A 15,673-nucleotide genomic window follows, 5' to 3' on the forward strand; every position below is an offset into this window, starting at 1 on the left:
GAACTTAAGTATTATTTCCCCCGAACTGGGACAAGGTGTCCCAGGGTTTCCTTCTCAGTGTCCAGCAATGAGACAGCTACTTCTGGCTCTGGATGATATAAGAAGACCCCAATTTTGTTCCTCCAATTAGCTGGTTTTTGAGCCTCTGTCAGGTTTTTAGATCACTGTGTCTTTCTTTGGGATTTGCTTTTAAAAAGGAAGGTGTAACTCTAAAGGTTTAGGAAGCCTTGTGAAAAGTCTCCAGCATACCAGTGGAGGGGGGCATTTATTTTATAGGAATAGAAGAGAATTCCTCTCAAAAGATGCTTTAGTGCTTTTTCTGAGAAGCAAACTATATTGCTGCTCAAATTGGCAGAAGTGCTCAAATTGCCACTCGCATTGAGATTAAAAGGCTCAGAGAGCAGCATTCCCTGGCCTTCTGGTAGTGCTCAAGGGCTTTACCAACTATGCCTCAGAAAATGTGGTTCAGCTGCAGAAAGAGGAAAACTGCAGAGAAATCCAAAATGTTTTTCACATCTGAAACAGAGTGGCAGAGTACAGAAAGATGTGCTGAATAACCTGGCATGTCAGACAGTAAGTGGATACCTCCAGCAAGCAGCAGGGATGTGCCTGGACTATCTTGGCACACGTGCTGTGAGAGCAAGTTCTCCTTACCTGCTAGCTGGTGCTCTCTAGCTAGTTGGCAGACGTACTGAATAGTGGAGAGAGGCACATTTCCATCAATGCAAACAAGTGGGGCCTGACACAGGTTCTCCTTGAACTGGGACACCTAGTTAAAATCCAGGACACACAGGAAAGACAGCCTGAGTCATTGCAGAAGGACAAAATCATTGCTAGTCAGACTTCGTGTAGGATTTTGACTTGTATTCCAGCCTCTAGGTGCAGGCATGAACCTAAAAGAGTGATTCTCTAAGGAAAATGGATTTTTCCACTTGCCTCATCTCCTCCCCTTCTCCTTCCCCTGCTCCTGGCCATTAAGAGCTGGACTCAACTGGGGCAGGGCCCCTCCAGCAGAGGAAGATAATTGCTGGTCCTCACTGGACCACTACAGGGAAATGGAATGCTGCTGTTGAATGCTGCTCTAGGATTCCCTGGGCCATGCCTGGCTTGACTCCACCTTTGCTCGCTGTGCATGCCATTTCGACGTCCTCTCTGCACAGTTTCTCCTAAGACAGGTTGTTCAGCAGTGTTTGACTCCTGAGTCCCACAGGGATGGGCTACAGTGGAGCAGTGGAGTAGAGAGCTGCTGTTGTCTCCTTTGGCTCACTGAGGCTGCACAACTTGCTGGGATGCCAGGCCAGTGCTGTGGGCACTTGAGCAGCATCTCCCTGTGTCTCTGCCAGCCCTGGTGGGAAGAGTGGCTGCCAAAATTCACTTTGCAGCAGAAGACTGGTTCAGAATTTCCACTGATCACAGCTGCTTGTTAAAGCTCGGGAGAATTAATCCCTCATGTAATGGTTTTCTGTGCCAAGGCTTTGGGGAGGCAGGGTGGGGATGGAACTGGGAGTAAGACCAGATTTTTCCCTAGGAAGGCTCCACCTCATGGAGATGCCACTGGTGAGTAAATTGCACTTAACTTCCATGTTGCTGTCAGTCATGAAAGTACAAGCTTGTGTTCTGTCAATAAAAGGCTGAGTAGGAAAGGAGGGTGCAGTGATAGGGCTTTCACTGAATCACTCTTTAATCACTGCTGCCATTATGCTTCCCTGATGTTTTTGAATGTTTGGATGTGCTGAGCAACAGTTTCTGTTGATACAACTCAGCGTGTAGAAACAATGGGGATGGAAGGGAGGGGATGGAACAGGAAAATTTGCTTTAACCAGTGTTCTGTCCACTTTTTTTTTTCTGCTTTTCCTTAAAGGAAGAAATATGGGTTAGGGTTATAATCAGGTTGATTTCTTGCTGGCTTTAAGATGCAAAATTATAAGTTAGCTTGGACAAGTTAAGAGGATTCTGGCCTACATATCATAGATGATGGTAGTAGTGATATTTATAAACCAGAAACAGATAGAAACTCCATCTGGGTCAGCAGTAATAGAGGGCTCTGGTGGCTTGTTATGCTGCTGTGCCAGTGGCCAGTGTCCAGGGTTAACCTCAGCATCTCCCATGCCCTCTGCACACCCATTCCCTCCTGGTACAAACGTCACCAGTGGCCTTTTGTCACAGGCCTACACTCTTTCTCACAAGAAAAGCTCATAAATCTGAGTGAGTGCATACATATTGCTCTGTTATCTGGTGGTGGATGTCCATGTCTCCCAAGCCAACGCTGAGCTCCCCAGCACTGGTGACCACAGCACAGTAAGTGGCTGTGCTCTTCCCCTCCAGCTGAAGGACACCACTCATGTCCTGAAACAGAGAGGACAGTTACACACTGAGCACATTCCTCTTCCCTGCCATGCTCAGCTCTTTCTGTGCCCACCTGGTCTCCCTTGGGAGCTCACTGCTCTCCCTTGGGATAAGCAGCCTGTCAGGGGTATCTCAGTCTAGACAATGCTGGCACGAGGCTATTTGTTAATATTTGCAATGCAACAGATGCTGCAGGTTAAAGCAATCCTTTAGTAAATGAGTGTCAGGTCTCTGCCATGCAGTTCCACAGGTTGTGTCTCCTGTAACAGAAGAGTGGTCTGCAGCCCTGCCTGCTCCAGTCACCCGTTCTCACAGCTTGTGTGGGATGGCATCTCCTGGTGGCACTCTGCAGACAACAGTGACTTGTGCTGGCTGCCTCACTGACTACCCAGCCTGATTCTGAGCACACCCTGGAGCCATTTCTACAGCAGTAGGGCAGAGAGCTGTGGGGTGTCCTTCCTTTGTGGCTCCTGGGAATGATCTGCTTAGGGAACGCAGGGCATATCTTGGAAAGAACATGTGGATGGAGAAATGTATCTATCTCAGGAGCTGACAGGGAAGCTGGAGTTTTTAGGGAGAGGTTCCTCTCCAGCACTGGTGGGAATGTATTTTGTTACAGGCAAGGATTGCTTGGTGGCTGGCCAGCAAGCCCACTTTCCCCTGGGAGACTGCTCACTTGGATGGCACAAACTGCTGTGTAGAGAAGAGATTATAGACCAGCTATGGTGAAGCCTTTACAACCCAAAATGGAGTTCATATTCTCATTTCTTCATTTGCCAAGTCACTCTGGTAGCCAAAACCAAGGCCCCATGGGCTCTCTTTGGATCCCAGGGTCATGAGGGCACTAATAATAGTCAGTGACCCTGACCAGCCTCACCTGGGGGCTGCACTCACACCCTGCCTTGCCTTCAGTCCTGCCTTTTCTCCATGGAGTTGCCTGATGGCCTAGGTTAGAGCTGCCCTCCTGGCTTTTTTTTTGCTGCCTGCTGGGGTGGTGATATTCTGCCTTGCTGTCCTGGGGAGCTCCTGCTCCTCCAGCTCCCTGACCTGTGGACAAGCTGCTGCTGAAGTCAAGTATTCCCCTATGCACAGGTAAGTAGTGTATGCAGCTCTGGAGAGGATCCTGTCCTCTGAGCTGGGGAGGTGTCCAACCTGCAATTTCAGTTTCACGTTTTCTCTGTCTTGGGCTTTAACTAAACCAGGTTGGTTTTGGCAATGCTTTGTGTGTCCTCGAGTTCAAGGTTTGCATATTTCTCGTTATGCTTAGCCTTCACTAAAATTGTACACGGTTCCTCCTGATTTACCTCTACCTTATCCAAGCACCACTTTCTGGAGCTGAATTCAGAGCCCATGGTTCAGACTCCAAAACACACCTAGCCTGTGTTTTGGAGGTGATTCCTTGCCTTCTAATTGTCTGTAGCTAAAGAAGCATTGAATTATTCCTACTCTTAGCCTGATGGAAGGTGGCCCTGATGTCTGCAAGGGTTGGGAAGAATTTTCCCTCTGTGTGGTGTCATCTCTTCCAAGTTTCTGAGGTGCTACTTCTGTGACACGTACCATGTGGTGGCAGTAGTGCAGGACAGATTCTAAATGCTCATCCTTCCCCACGGCTGATAAAAGGAGAGGAGCTTGTCCAAGACGGCTTAAGCAGTCTAAAAAGCAAATGGAAACAAAAGCTGTTAACAAATCCACCAGAGTACTGTGAACACAGTGACAGCCCGTCCAGTATGGGTGTCTCTAGGAAAGCCCTCTCCTGAAAAACTTAATGCTCATCAGTCCTCGCTTAGAAGGATGTTCAAGATGAAATTGAGCTGTAGCTGCTGCAAATGACTGCTTAGGGCTGAGTGAGGTGTCCTACAGAGAGCTGAACCAGCACCCTGAAATTCAGGATTATCTGGAACATCTGGGAGTGGAGGAAAAGAGGGAGAAGCAAATTTTGCTCTTTTCTGGCATTATCTCCTTTACCATCACAGGCATGTGGGTTTTCCCACGCTGCTTCTGAGCACAGCATTTTCTGGTGTTGGCCCTCCCACACTGCTGCTCCCACCATGATATCTTTCTAGAACCACTGGATCTGAATGTATTAATGGGAAATCCTTCCTCCTCTCCTTTCAAGTTACCACACATTGTACCTCCGTGGGTGGCGTGGGTATTTTGGGGGATTCTTTCCACTTAAGCTTCTTCATTAGTGATCTGAAGTGACAGTAGATATGTGTTAGGAGACTGGGAAATGTCTAAAAGGTGGAATAATCCTAAAATCATTTTGTAACTGTTAACTTCAGTACAAGAATATTGGTCTGCTGCTGCTTGTGGTGGAACCACAGGTGTGCTCCTTTCCCATGGACAGGACTGTAGCCTTTCTTCTTCGCCAGCAACTCCTGTACCCCAGTTCCTTTTGTCCATGGTATATGGTTTATCAGTTTGGAGCTATGATTATTCCTTTCAACTTCTTGCTCTAAGCGTACTTCTATTGTGTCTATATCCTGGCATGAATTATATAGGAGGCTGCTCAATAGTCATTGGAGATACTGACACTTATTTACTTTGATTCAGGGTTACTGCACCATCTGCTAGTTCATATTTGTGGACCTTGTTTTCCTGATCTCAACTTCCTCCACTCTGATTTCTTGGAAAGGGCTCTGCCTTTTCCAGGCAGTCTGCCCACTAGTATATTGCCTAATGTGTCCCAAATCTTGTCAACATTCACCCTCTCCTGCTGTTGAAGGAATACCAAAGGACAGACCACAGCTGGCATGCACCCACAGGCAAACCCAAGCACCAGGCACCTGCCAAGTTCCTTCCAACACCACCAAAGGTTCGTCTCACTCTTCCAGCATTTGTTTGCCCAACACCCTGGAAGAAAGAACAGATAATTGGCAAAACTGGGAGGGCTGCTTGGCATAGTTGCTACATCTCCATTGTCATCTGGAGTTGATACTGCTGAAACATAGGTCAGCAATCAGAGGGAGCAGAGAGCATCCAGCTCATGGGCTGAGGGCAATACAAACTTCTAGAGCCATCTACTGACTTCTGTTTGATGACAAAGGCCTGCTTTCAAGGAGGGTTTGGTCTCCCTCAAGGAGGGAGACCCACTTGATCTCCCCATGAATTGCTAGTTTGGTCTTACTTGCTAAGACCTCCTAGAATGGCTAATGAGTGTTTCAGTCAGTGTGAGCAGCCCTCTGAATTCACCTGCCCACAACAACCTGGGACTCCAAAGTTGCTGGAGCTCTGCTTTCCAGGCCACTTAGCTCCCATCCTAAGCAGTTTGTGGGAGTTATTTATTTATTTATTTCCCTCTTTAAATGTAAAATTATATTTGTTATCTTTGCCTGTACTGCCTCTGTACTTTATTGACAGAAGGATCTGTTTCAGAGACTGAAGAGTTTTTCACTGACCCATTGCTTCCCAAACATCTCCCTCATTAAAAATACCCTTCTTTTCCACATGTGTGGCTACCAAATTCTTTTCTCTTGCCTCTGCCTTCCACTCCTCTGTCCATCTGCCTTTCTGTCACGGACAATTTGTCAGAACACAGGCAGTTGCTCACCCATCTCATTCTAATTCTTCTACCAGAAAAATAGCATCAGTTAGTGCTCAGATCAATTTGGGCTTCATCTGACTATCAAATGGTTTTAGAGCTCTTGTTTCACAAAATCCTGAAAACTATTTTCCATCTCTGAAGACAGCTTGCCACTGGCAGTCCCAATGCCTGTATGCAGAAGCTCCTGGCCCAGTCCCTCTGCCCAGGTACACAAGAACAGCCTTGAACATAAAATTTTCCTTGCTTGTAAACACCACTATCTACTCTAACCAAGAACATGTCTTGCCATCTCACACTAAGGAATATTCTCCTCCCAACAATCCCTGTGCTTGGGCATTCTCAACATTCATTCTGAAGCTCCCCAAGGATTCTTCTTCCCGTGCATGAAGCTCACATCTGTTCTTTGCACACAGGGCTTTCTCCTGCATCCAGCCCTGTGAGAGGCTGCTCTCCCATCTAAATATGATCTTTTATTTCTCTCATCTGACCTTCAGGCTCTTTTTCTTAGCTCTGACTCTCCCCAGTTCTGTAGTCTGTAAGATCTGTTTGATACCTTTGCTTTTCTGTCTGGCAGCTCCCCAAGCCCTAAACTGTTCAGGCCACCTGAGCAGAACTGCCACTACATAAGCAACCAACCGATGACCTTTTTTCATCTTTGCACTGCTTGTCACTCCTCATCAAATGCAAATGTCACTCCTTGTCAAATGCTCCTCCCTTGCCTTTGCTTGTGCTCCCTGGGAATTGCCACTGGTACTGTTGGGAATGAGGATATTTCCATCTGCAACTGTATCTTTTTGAGAGTTGCAGATTTCAAAAGCAAAGTGAGTTTGGCTATTTTAATTCTGAAGCTCACTCTCTGTAATATAGGCAGCCAAGGGGAAAAAAAACCAAACCTCACCACCCCAAAATATAAAGTAAGGGTGCTTTCTTAAGCAAATCAAACAACATGGCTTTGCACACTGGCCCCTATTTCAGTCTTTAAAGAGGGTTCAAGCTGCCAACAGCAATAAGCACAAACTGTGGTTTATGTAATTCCATTATCTGTGTCTTAAAACTGATGCCTGCAGGAATGGTGAAAATACAAATTAGCTCCTTTTGCTGCCTGGCATGCTGAGCCTCTCTTTTAGTTCCCCATATATCCCAGAGGCAGAGCTTCTGGGTGTCTTTTTTATGCCAAGCCTTGCCCTAAGAGCAGATGTAGCAGCCTCCTGCTCAGGGATCCAGCTGTGGATGACCTCTCCTGTCATAGAACCCTACAGGGCCTAAAAAAATGAAGATGCTAAATCTCTCTTTAAAGTAGCAGGTGGGTACAGTGAGAGAGAAACCAGCAGCTGGCTTTTAAAGAAAAATAAATGAGTGGCTCTCTTCACACCTTGCCAACTCGGTTGTAACGCCGAGTGGTATTCAAATATCTCTTCTTGGGTTTGTGTGAGGCTGGCCCAGATTAAACAATTTAGGTGAAAATGGGCTTGCTAAAAGTGATCTGAAATGAGGCTGGGTTGATGCTTTCTAGCAAAGTATCAGATAATTGAGGAAGTCTCTGGAACCTTCTTCCATGTCTTAAAAGATTTGAATTCTTAATGTGAAAATGAGACTCTGCTCAACTTCTGGGTATCCTGAGAGAATGATAACCATAATAGTTTTTCCAGCAACTTTCTCTGAGCAAAATTGTTCATCCTTCTCAGCAGGTCAGATAGTTACATATTAAGCATTTAGCTTCTGGGCAGCCTTGAAAGCCATGTGGGAATTACAACCAGGTCAGAATACAGCTGCTTTCCTGCTGAGACAGCACAAGGAGGGAGTGGTACCCCGTGCTCTGCAACAAATCCAGCAGGCATAAATGTGGGATTTGTTGGGTGTGAAGCCCTGTGAAAAAAAATCTGTCTTTAAAAAGCCAAAACAGTGATATTGAGAGGGGCTTTTCCTCTGTGCCTAACCACAGTAGCTGTCAGCAGGAGCCTTCTGGCTGGCAGTTCCCAAATCCAAGGCTGGGCACTTAGGTGCCAGCCTCGATGCACCATGAGTTCTAGGGCTCGCTGAAGGCAGAAAGGCAGCTAAAACCTCACTTTTTAATGCAACATTAAAAACCCCCTTTTCCCCTTGTCAGCTGTTCCCAGCAGGATCTACACTGGCCCTTGGCCCCCTCACCATGCTATAGGTAGTCCAGAAATCTGCACTCATGTCTGACATGCCAAGGAGTGCCTATCCTTCCTTGGATACAGCTCAGCTCCTTGTCCTGATGGCTGAGTGTAGGCTGTGTATGGTATTGGTTACATCACAGCTGAAGCAGCTGAACTTTTGCTTTTGCACGCTTTCAAAGCTGATGCCACAGCATTTTTCACCTTTGACCATTATAACATTGTTTGGCCCCTGCATCATTAAATAGCCAAATTCCTTACAGACAGCTTCCCCAGCACATTTTCCCTATCCGACTGAGAGGTCTTCACAGGCTGTCCCATCTGATGGCAGAAGCTTCCTGCTTTGGCTATCATCACAGAGTAATTTGAGACACCAAGCAATTTTTGAGCAAGCTTCACCACCTCAATCTGCAGGACTTTGTACAGCTCGACAAAAATTGTACAGGCCATGCAAATAGCTGTCATTTGCATGGGGGAGTCCCAGCTTTGGTCCACTTTAGCTTCTTGTTTGCTCCTTGTTCAACCCAAATTGAGACAAAGGGAGTCTGGTAACATTTAAAATGTTCTATTTTTAAAGCCATCTTTGGGTGTTTTTTTTTTCCTTTTTTTGCTGGGTTTTTTTTGGGTTTTTTTTTTGTGTGTGTGTGTGTGTGTGTGTGTGTGTATGAGACTCAAATCCTTCATGAGTACTCTGCACAAAGACTCTTGCTCCTATTTGCTGCTTCCCATAGTTAAGACAGTCTCAGACAGCCAGAGATGGGTTACCTGGTGGTTTCCCCCCTATGGAGAGGTTGTATGAATGATACATTGCTTTGTCCCTCTCTTGAGTGTCAGGGATGGTGATTTTCACCATGGGGACAAAGTAGGTTGGTATATATCGCTCCATAATCCATCTAAACAACAGACAAAGTATGCAGCACTCCCAAGTGTGTGCATGCACACATGTGGGTATCATACATGGGTAACACCTTCCCCCCAACCACTCTGGCTTGGCACTCCGGTGAAAGCAGCTGGAAATACATTGGTGCTGAGAAAACTGCTAGAGATACAGTACCAGGATCTCAGCGTTCTGAGCCTTGGCTATAAAGTCAACGTTGATACCGCCAATCACCACCTTTAAGAGGGAAGAAAGAGGTAAAAAGTGGTTGTAAGTACTTCAGGAAAAAGTTTCCAAATCTTCTTTGCTTTACCTAGTCACTTTTCCCACCCTCTTGAAAGCTCTCTCATTTACAGTGTAAGGGCCAGTGCTTATTTTGAATAGTTAGATGCAGGTTTGTACAATCCCAATCAGAAAGAACCAAAATCTCTTCCCTTTGTTGCTTTCTGAATTATGCTTGCTGACAGCCAGCCCCAGTATGGCAGGTGGGATGTTGCAGTGGACACACAGGGATGCTGATGATTTCTCTGTGTGATAAAACAGGCCTCAGAAACATCCAAGCATTAGTGTGTAAAAAAGCAAAGAAAATGGGAAAAAGTGGGCAGGAAAATGCAGTAATTTCTTGCAAGCTCCCAGGAGAAATTGCCATACCCAGTGACACAAGTCACTTCTTTTATTGTCCTACAAAACCAGAATAAGCAGTTTAGCTGCACAAACAGGAAGTTTCCAGATTCTTTGGGGACATACAGATGTTTTTTCTCATCAAATGCTGGGTTATTGCCTCTGGAGTACTGCCCCCTTTTATGTTGACAAATCTTATTGCAAATGGGTTTTAGAAAACTTTTCATGTCTCCAAAGACCACCTAAAATAGATTTCCTGCAAATTACACAGCACAGACAAAATCCAAGAGAGTGAGGAGTATTAGGGTTATAGTAGATCTTGTTTGGGATGTGCTGTAACTCGTGATTTTGTCAATCATGAGCAGGAGGCCAACAAAAAGAGATATTTATGGCTCAGCAGCTCAAAATATCTTTCCCCACGCTCTTCCAGGTCTATTCCTGTAGTCACAAGTTCCCTGGTACTAAGAGCTATAGAGAGGAAGCTGTACATAAGGGCTCAATAAAAGGTGAAAAGGTGATTAAAGTTTTAATGGCCTTTATGGTCTAAGACTTAATGAGATTAGGCCATTGTCAGTGTCTATTCCTTGTAAATGTGGATAAGGGGAGGAGGAGAAGGCACTTATCTTTCAAGAATAGCAAGGGAAACTAAAGGGAGAATGTCTGAGAGCAGGAGAATGATTGGTCCCTGGCTGAGTCATCTTTTAGTTTTGGGAACAGATAAAAATTTGTCTTGTGCTGTCAGCAGAGAGGCATCACATGGAGGCCAGCAGAGGACTCACTGGTTGGGGTGTGGTCATGTCCCTTCGCCCAGGCTGGCTCCCCTTCCTTCTGGCTTTCTGTAGCTTGCTGAGGGCCACTGCAATGCAGCTGCCCACTCTGGCATTGTTCTGGATCAGTGCAAGGTCTGTTGAGCATTTCTTTGAGGAAAATTAAAAATACCAGCGAGTCTGACCTGTTATGAAGATTATGTAGGAACTGTTTAGAGGAAGAAAGCAGGGAATACATGCTGGGACTTGATAGGTTTGATTCCCCCATACCACCATACCATAATCCTTTGGGGACAAGTATAGGGGTTACAATGCTGCATGAAAACTCAGATTTTTCTTTTCTTTTTTTTTTTTTTTTTTTTTAAATTCACCTTCCTCCCCCAGCATCTACAGAGAGGAAGCCTGACTTTGATAGGTGGGAAATAGAAGTAAGGATTTCACAGAGAAAAGAGAAGGTGAAGTACTGAAATTACAGCAGAGAGCCTAAAAACAATAGAGGATCTTGGTCAGCTCTTCCAGAAAGAGATACCTACTGAGATTTTGCCAAGTCACTATAAGTAATTATAAGCAATTCTTTTAGCAAATTGCACTGGGAGCAGCGTATCAGAGTCTTTGAGAGCCCTACTTTGTGGTTGCATATAGCTCTTATACCCAAAAATGCCTTTACCATACTGCCCTGATTGGTCAGGTCTCCTAGAGGGCTGGCCGCAGAGCCTGGATGTGCATCTGGCTCTCCCAGATCCTATACTGGCATCCCAGCCAGTATCTCTGCTTTCTCTTGGCTGTGCAGTTGGATTCCTGCTCACCCAGGGGCGTTTGTCCCCCAGGTCTCTCTTTCTCTGTATCCACAGGGAAGGTTGGATAAGGCAGTGTGATGTACAGCACGGTGCTCTGGGAAGCCCAGGGACCTTCCAGTGTGCAACCCCCGCACAGACAACTGCATCCAGAGATTCCATCACAGAGCAGACAAGCTCCAGGGTCAGATGTGAGGGATTTCTTTGGGCTCTGGACCAGCTGCCATCTGTGCTGCCCTCCAGTTTTTAATGTAAAAGGGGATGAAGGCAGTAAGGATGTTCCTGAAAAATCAGGATGCAGGTGCTAAACTCTCATCTGTTTGCAGACACTGAAGTGTTTGCTCCTTGCTAGACCGTCAGTAAAGTCTCGGTGTTTCCTACCACTTGTTATCAGAAGAGATAGGAAATACACTGGAATACTTTCTTTTCCCCCCCCATTTAGCAAGAGGATACTAGAGTCTAACGATTTCCCATCAGTTAATTCTGTGAGCTTCTGTAACAAAAAGGGGGTCACTTCTTTGCCTGTGATTCCTTTCGACCTGCAAATATAAAGAAAATGCCCACAGATGAGCTGAAATGGCAGCAGAGGAGAAGCACTGTTGCCAGCAGATACTTTATCTCCATAACCACATACCATAACAAGTCCTGTAAACAAGCTTTGGGTTAGATAAAGGTACTGTTGAAAATAAGTTGTGGGTTCACCCATGCCCAAGGTTAAGCTGTGCTACGGCTCCTGAATTTGTTTACTCCCCCAAGACCATGGGCTAAGCAAAGGCAAAGACTTAGGTTGCTTCTCACCTGGCTTGGCTGAGAGCTTGCTGGATGGCCTCTTCGATGGCCTGGCCCTCGGCAGCTCGCACCTGGGGACAGGGCACTGCTATCAGCACCCCGCTGCTCAGGCCCAGCCCCAGAGCACTGTCTGGGAGAAGATGGGAATATTGTTAGTGGCACTCCTTGGAGAAGTCAGGTGCTGAAGGAAAAGGACAGAGGAGAGTGGGCATGAGGTGTAGGAAGCCTCAGAGCTCAAGTTCCAGTTTTTAGCTGACTCAAGATCAGGATCTTTTCCAGCTACCCAACCAATTCACATCTGCCTATTTCTTTTGAGTCTATCTGCACAGTAAAAGGCTTTTTTTTTTTCTTTTTTAAACTGATTCCCCTTCTAAAGGCCCAGAAGCTGTTTTTGTCCACATATTATTACATGCTGCCTCCACTTCACCAGGTGGAATAAAACATGAATGAGCATGCCAAGCTGGCTGCAGCTGGCTTGCAGTTTTACTTGCTGTAAAGACTGGACTTCTCTGCTGCTGTATTTTCAAAGCACTTTTGATGCAGGAATGGGGGAGGTGGGATGGCACAGTTTTTCAGGGCAAATTCTTCTGCAGACATAAAGAAAGTGCCTCATCCAGGGTAATTCTTGTGTCCCTCCTTTCCAGGACCTTACATGGGCCTTTGCCATCTGAAACACACCAATGAGTTTAGCTGCCTCCTCTTCATCTCGGACATGATATGGTGCTTGGAAGCCACTCTGGCGTGAGAAGAAGGCTGGGAACTCTCTTGATTCTCCAAAGGCAGCCACACACACACCCTGAGTCTCCTGCAGCAGTGGAGGTGAGACAAGCAGGTCATCGGTGGAGGGCAACTAAAGAATGGGACTTTTTCCTCCTATCCAGAAAGAAGCTGCCTTTCTTTGGCACAGATCGTAGTTATTTTTGTACAACCCATTCTATTCTATCCTCTCACCAAGAGTCAGACATGTTAAGTGGCTAGATCAGATCTGGCTCACTGAGGCAGAGGAGGCATGTGCATCCTTTGTATGTGCTTGGGGCTGATCCAAAGCCATGCAGCTGTCATTGGCACCATCCTGAGTCCAAGATAACACCCGGGAGCTGAAGACATGTCATGAACTGATAGGATATAAACGAGTTCTGCTTGCGATTGAGAAATATCAATGTTGGCTGTCATCTAAAGTGCTGGCCCTGGTGGTTTCCAACATGCCAAACCTTAAAAGGTGACTGCTGCAAATCATCTGATTCCCTTTTAAATTCTGATTTTATTTTAGTGTTTGACGGCTCTAGCTTTCCTGATCTATCATTTTCTGGGAGCATCATCTCGGAAAAGCAAATCTAATGCCAAAGAGAAAGGACATGGATAGCACTACCTTTGACCTCAGTTGGAGCAGCTGCTGGAACAGCCCCTTGGACATGTTAGGGAGCAGCCAAGTTGTCGTACAGCCCCAGGACTACAGAACTGTAAGTATGGCTTCACATCCTCTCAGTATCAATTTCTGAAAATCTTTGGCTTAGGACCCATCCCAATGCCACTGGGCACCCTGTGCACAAAGAACCTTATCTGCTTTGACACCACAGCCCATGCTACCTACCAGATATTCCAGTGTCCTGCCAATATCAAGGATAGACTTGGCTCCTGCAGATACAACAGCCACCGGCGTTCGTCCCAGCTCTGTCAAGTCAGCACTCACATCCAGAGCTGCCAAGGGACAAGCAGCACTGAGTTGGTGACTCTGTTGTAATCCAAGATGATGAGCTCTGACCTCCTAAAAAGCCACATATGCCCAGGGTGCCACTGCCTGACTTTAAAACTGTTTAGATCCACAAGCAAATATTAAAGGTTTAGATCATGCCTTTAGGTGTTGAGATTGAAAGAGGTATTGACAAAAAGAAGTCACATGGCTAAGAGCAGAGGTGCAGCCTTGTACTCTGTCTCTTGGCTCTTTGATCACACTGACAAAGAACATGCAAAAATTTGGTAGAAAAGAAAGAAAAAGGTGTTGTACAGCAAGGATGAGGTTCAAGGAGATGCAATATCATTGAAGTAGATTTGAGTTTGCAACTGACAATGCTTGCAAAAAAAAAGAAAGTACCACAGGAGCTGACCTCAGGAAACTCCCTGGTCTCTGGAATTTACACCACATCTGAAAGAAATGGCATACAACAGGGCACTGCACTTGGGCTGTGCTGGAAATATATATGGCTGAGAAGAGAGAATGCACTTAAAACCCACAAACCGTACAGCCAAGACTGGGCCATCTTCCAGAGAGGAGTACACACCTCTAACACAGAGCGCACTCTTTTGTGGCAAGGCTCTTCTTCTCCTCAGCTGAGAGAGCTGATAACAACACTGTGCTTGGCAGCCAGTATCAGGTTATGCAGCTGTTACAAAGAGGCAGAGGTGCAGTCAGCTCCTGTTGCACCAAACAATATCAATATAACCCCGTGTAGGCAAAGGTTAAAGAGAAACTTCCACCCCCTTAACAACTGTCCAGGGCTCAAGAGGAATATTTGGAAGCTTCTGGAAAGGGGACGTCAGGGAGAAAGCAACCCTAGTTTGATCAAGAAGAATGTTAATTTTATTATTCTGAACAGAAAGTTACTGTAGGACAGGCTGGGAAAAAGGAAAAAGCAGGAATTGAATGAAACTGTAGCAACAGAGTGAAAAGTAGAATGCATTGATGTTCTTACTGTTCTCCCCATCCCGATGGACACCTCCTATGCCACCTGTCACAAACACAGGAATTCCTGCTTTGTGTGCCGCGATCATTGTTCCAGACACAGTAGTGCCACCGGACAAGCCCTGTTGGGGAACCACCAGTCACAGTCAGCACCCAGGGTGACATGGAGAAGCAGCTACAGCTGTGGTCTGCCACACAGCAGTGTGAGCAGCTGAGCAGGGAAATTCTAACACAAATACTCTTTTAGCCAAAAAGGCAGAGGAATTCACTTAAGAGCTGGACTCTATAATCCCTGTGGGTCCCTTCCAACTCAGAATATTCTGTGATTCTGTGAATCATCTGTCATCCCTGCTATATAAGCTGTTCTTGCCCTGATAGCAGAGGTCTTTGTTGTCCAGGGTGTTCCACAGGCAGCTAGTGGCACCTTCAGCTGTCACTTTAAGCCTGGGATGGCCTAAGTGTCACATAGTTTACATGCAATGAGAGAATGTCCTATCATGCCAATAAGAATATTCTTAGCCAAACGCCCATGGCTTGCCAGCACAACCAGAATGACTTTTCAGGAGCCCTATTTCATGTATGTATTCCCTTACTCTGCTGTATTTTGAGTCTAGTTAGGGCCACTTTTGCACTTACCAATAATATACCACTTCCCATTATATTTTTGAGAGGTTTAAAAGCCACCTGGCCTGAAGCTGGAGAGCACTATTCTGTTGCTAGAAAGGCAGCTATACTTTAGTAGGAAAGACCACACTAGAAAGTTTGCACACCATACCTGGCTGAGGACGAAAGGAAAATCTCTGCGAGACACTTTAACTGCATTTTTACTGCTTGCCAAGAACTCGAGTTCCTCATCTGTGAGTCCCACGTGGATTTGGCCCCTTAAAATACCTACAGTGGCTGGCACTGCTCCATTTGTTCTCACAATTTCTTCCACCTCTCTGGCCATGCTGAAGTAAGACAAGCACAACAATAATCACAAAATTATGGATGGAAACAATCAGGAAAGAAAACTGTCATGTTTGATGGGCATAATTCACAGTTCTACAGTTCTTGTGATTTCAGCTACATCCTGTTCTTCTTGTATCTGCCTCATGGCAGAAATCTTTGCCTTTGA

The 15,673-nt window shown here is 45.9% G+C and overlaps 1 protein-coding gene across 5 annotated transcripts in view; it reads right to left on the bottom strand.

The window, feature by feature from the left end:
* The window catches only part of LOC128807680 (uncharacterized), a 28,366-nt gene that overhangs the window by 5,549 nt on the left and 7,144 nt on the right, over positions 1 to 15,673 (bottom strand). For 4 of the 5 annotated variants that reach the window (XM_053978201.1, XM_053978202.1, XM_053978200.1 and 1 more), the window contains 12 exons: positions 15,332 to 15,506; positions 14,567 to 14,678; positions 13,468 to 13,574; positions 12,555 to 12,681; positions 11,886 to 12,006; positions 11,541 to 11,626; positions 10,306 to 10,430; positions 9,083 to 9,142; positions 5,133 to 5,199; positions 3,904 to 3,998; positions 2,218 to 2,346; positions 655 to 769 (listed from right to left, as the gene is read on the bottom strand). In XM_053978201.1, coding sequence (XP_053834176.1) covers positions 655 to 769; positions 2,218 to 2,346; positions 3,904 to 3,998; positions 5,133 to 5,199; positions 9,083 to 9,142; positions 10,306 to 10,430; positions 11,541 to 11,626; positions 11,886 to 12,006; positions 12,555 to 12,681; positions 13,468 to 13,574; positions 14,567 to 14,678; positions 15,332 to 15,506 — 1,319 coding nt within the window. The remainder of the gene's footprint in view (positions 1 to 654; positions 770 to 2,217; positions 2,347 to 3,903; positions 3,999 to 5,132; positions 5,200 to 9,082; positions 9,143 to 10,305; positions 10,431 to 11,540; positions 11,627 to 11,885; positions 12,007 to 12,554; positions 12,682 to 13,467; positions 13,575 to 14,566; positions 14,679 to 15,331; positions 15,507 to 15,673) is intronic. The other variant, XM_053978203.1, reaches the window with a different exon arrangement.

The sequence above is a fragment of the Vidua macroura genome, chromosome 5 (assembly GCF_024509145.1).
Source record: "Vidua macroura isolate BioBank_ID:100142 chromosome 5, ASM2450914v1, whole genome shotgun sequence".
Taxonomy (NCBI): Eukaryota; Metazoa; Chordata; class Aves; order Passeriformes; family Viduidae; genus Vidua; species Vidua macroura.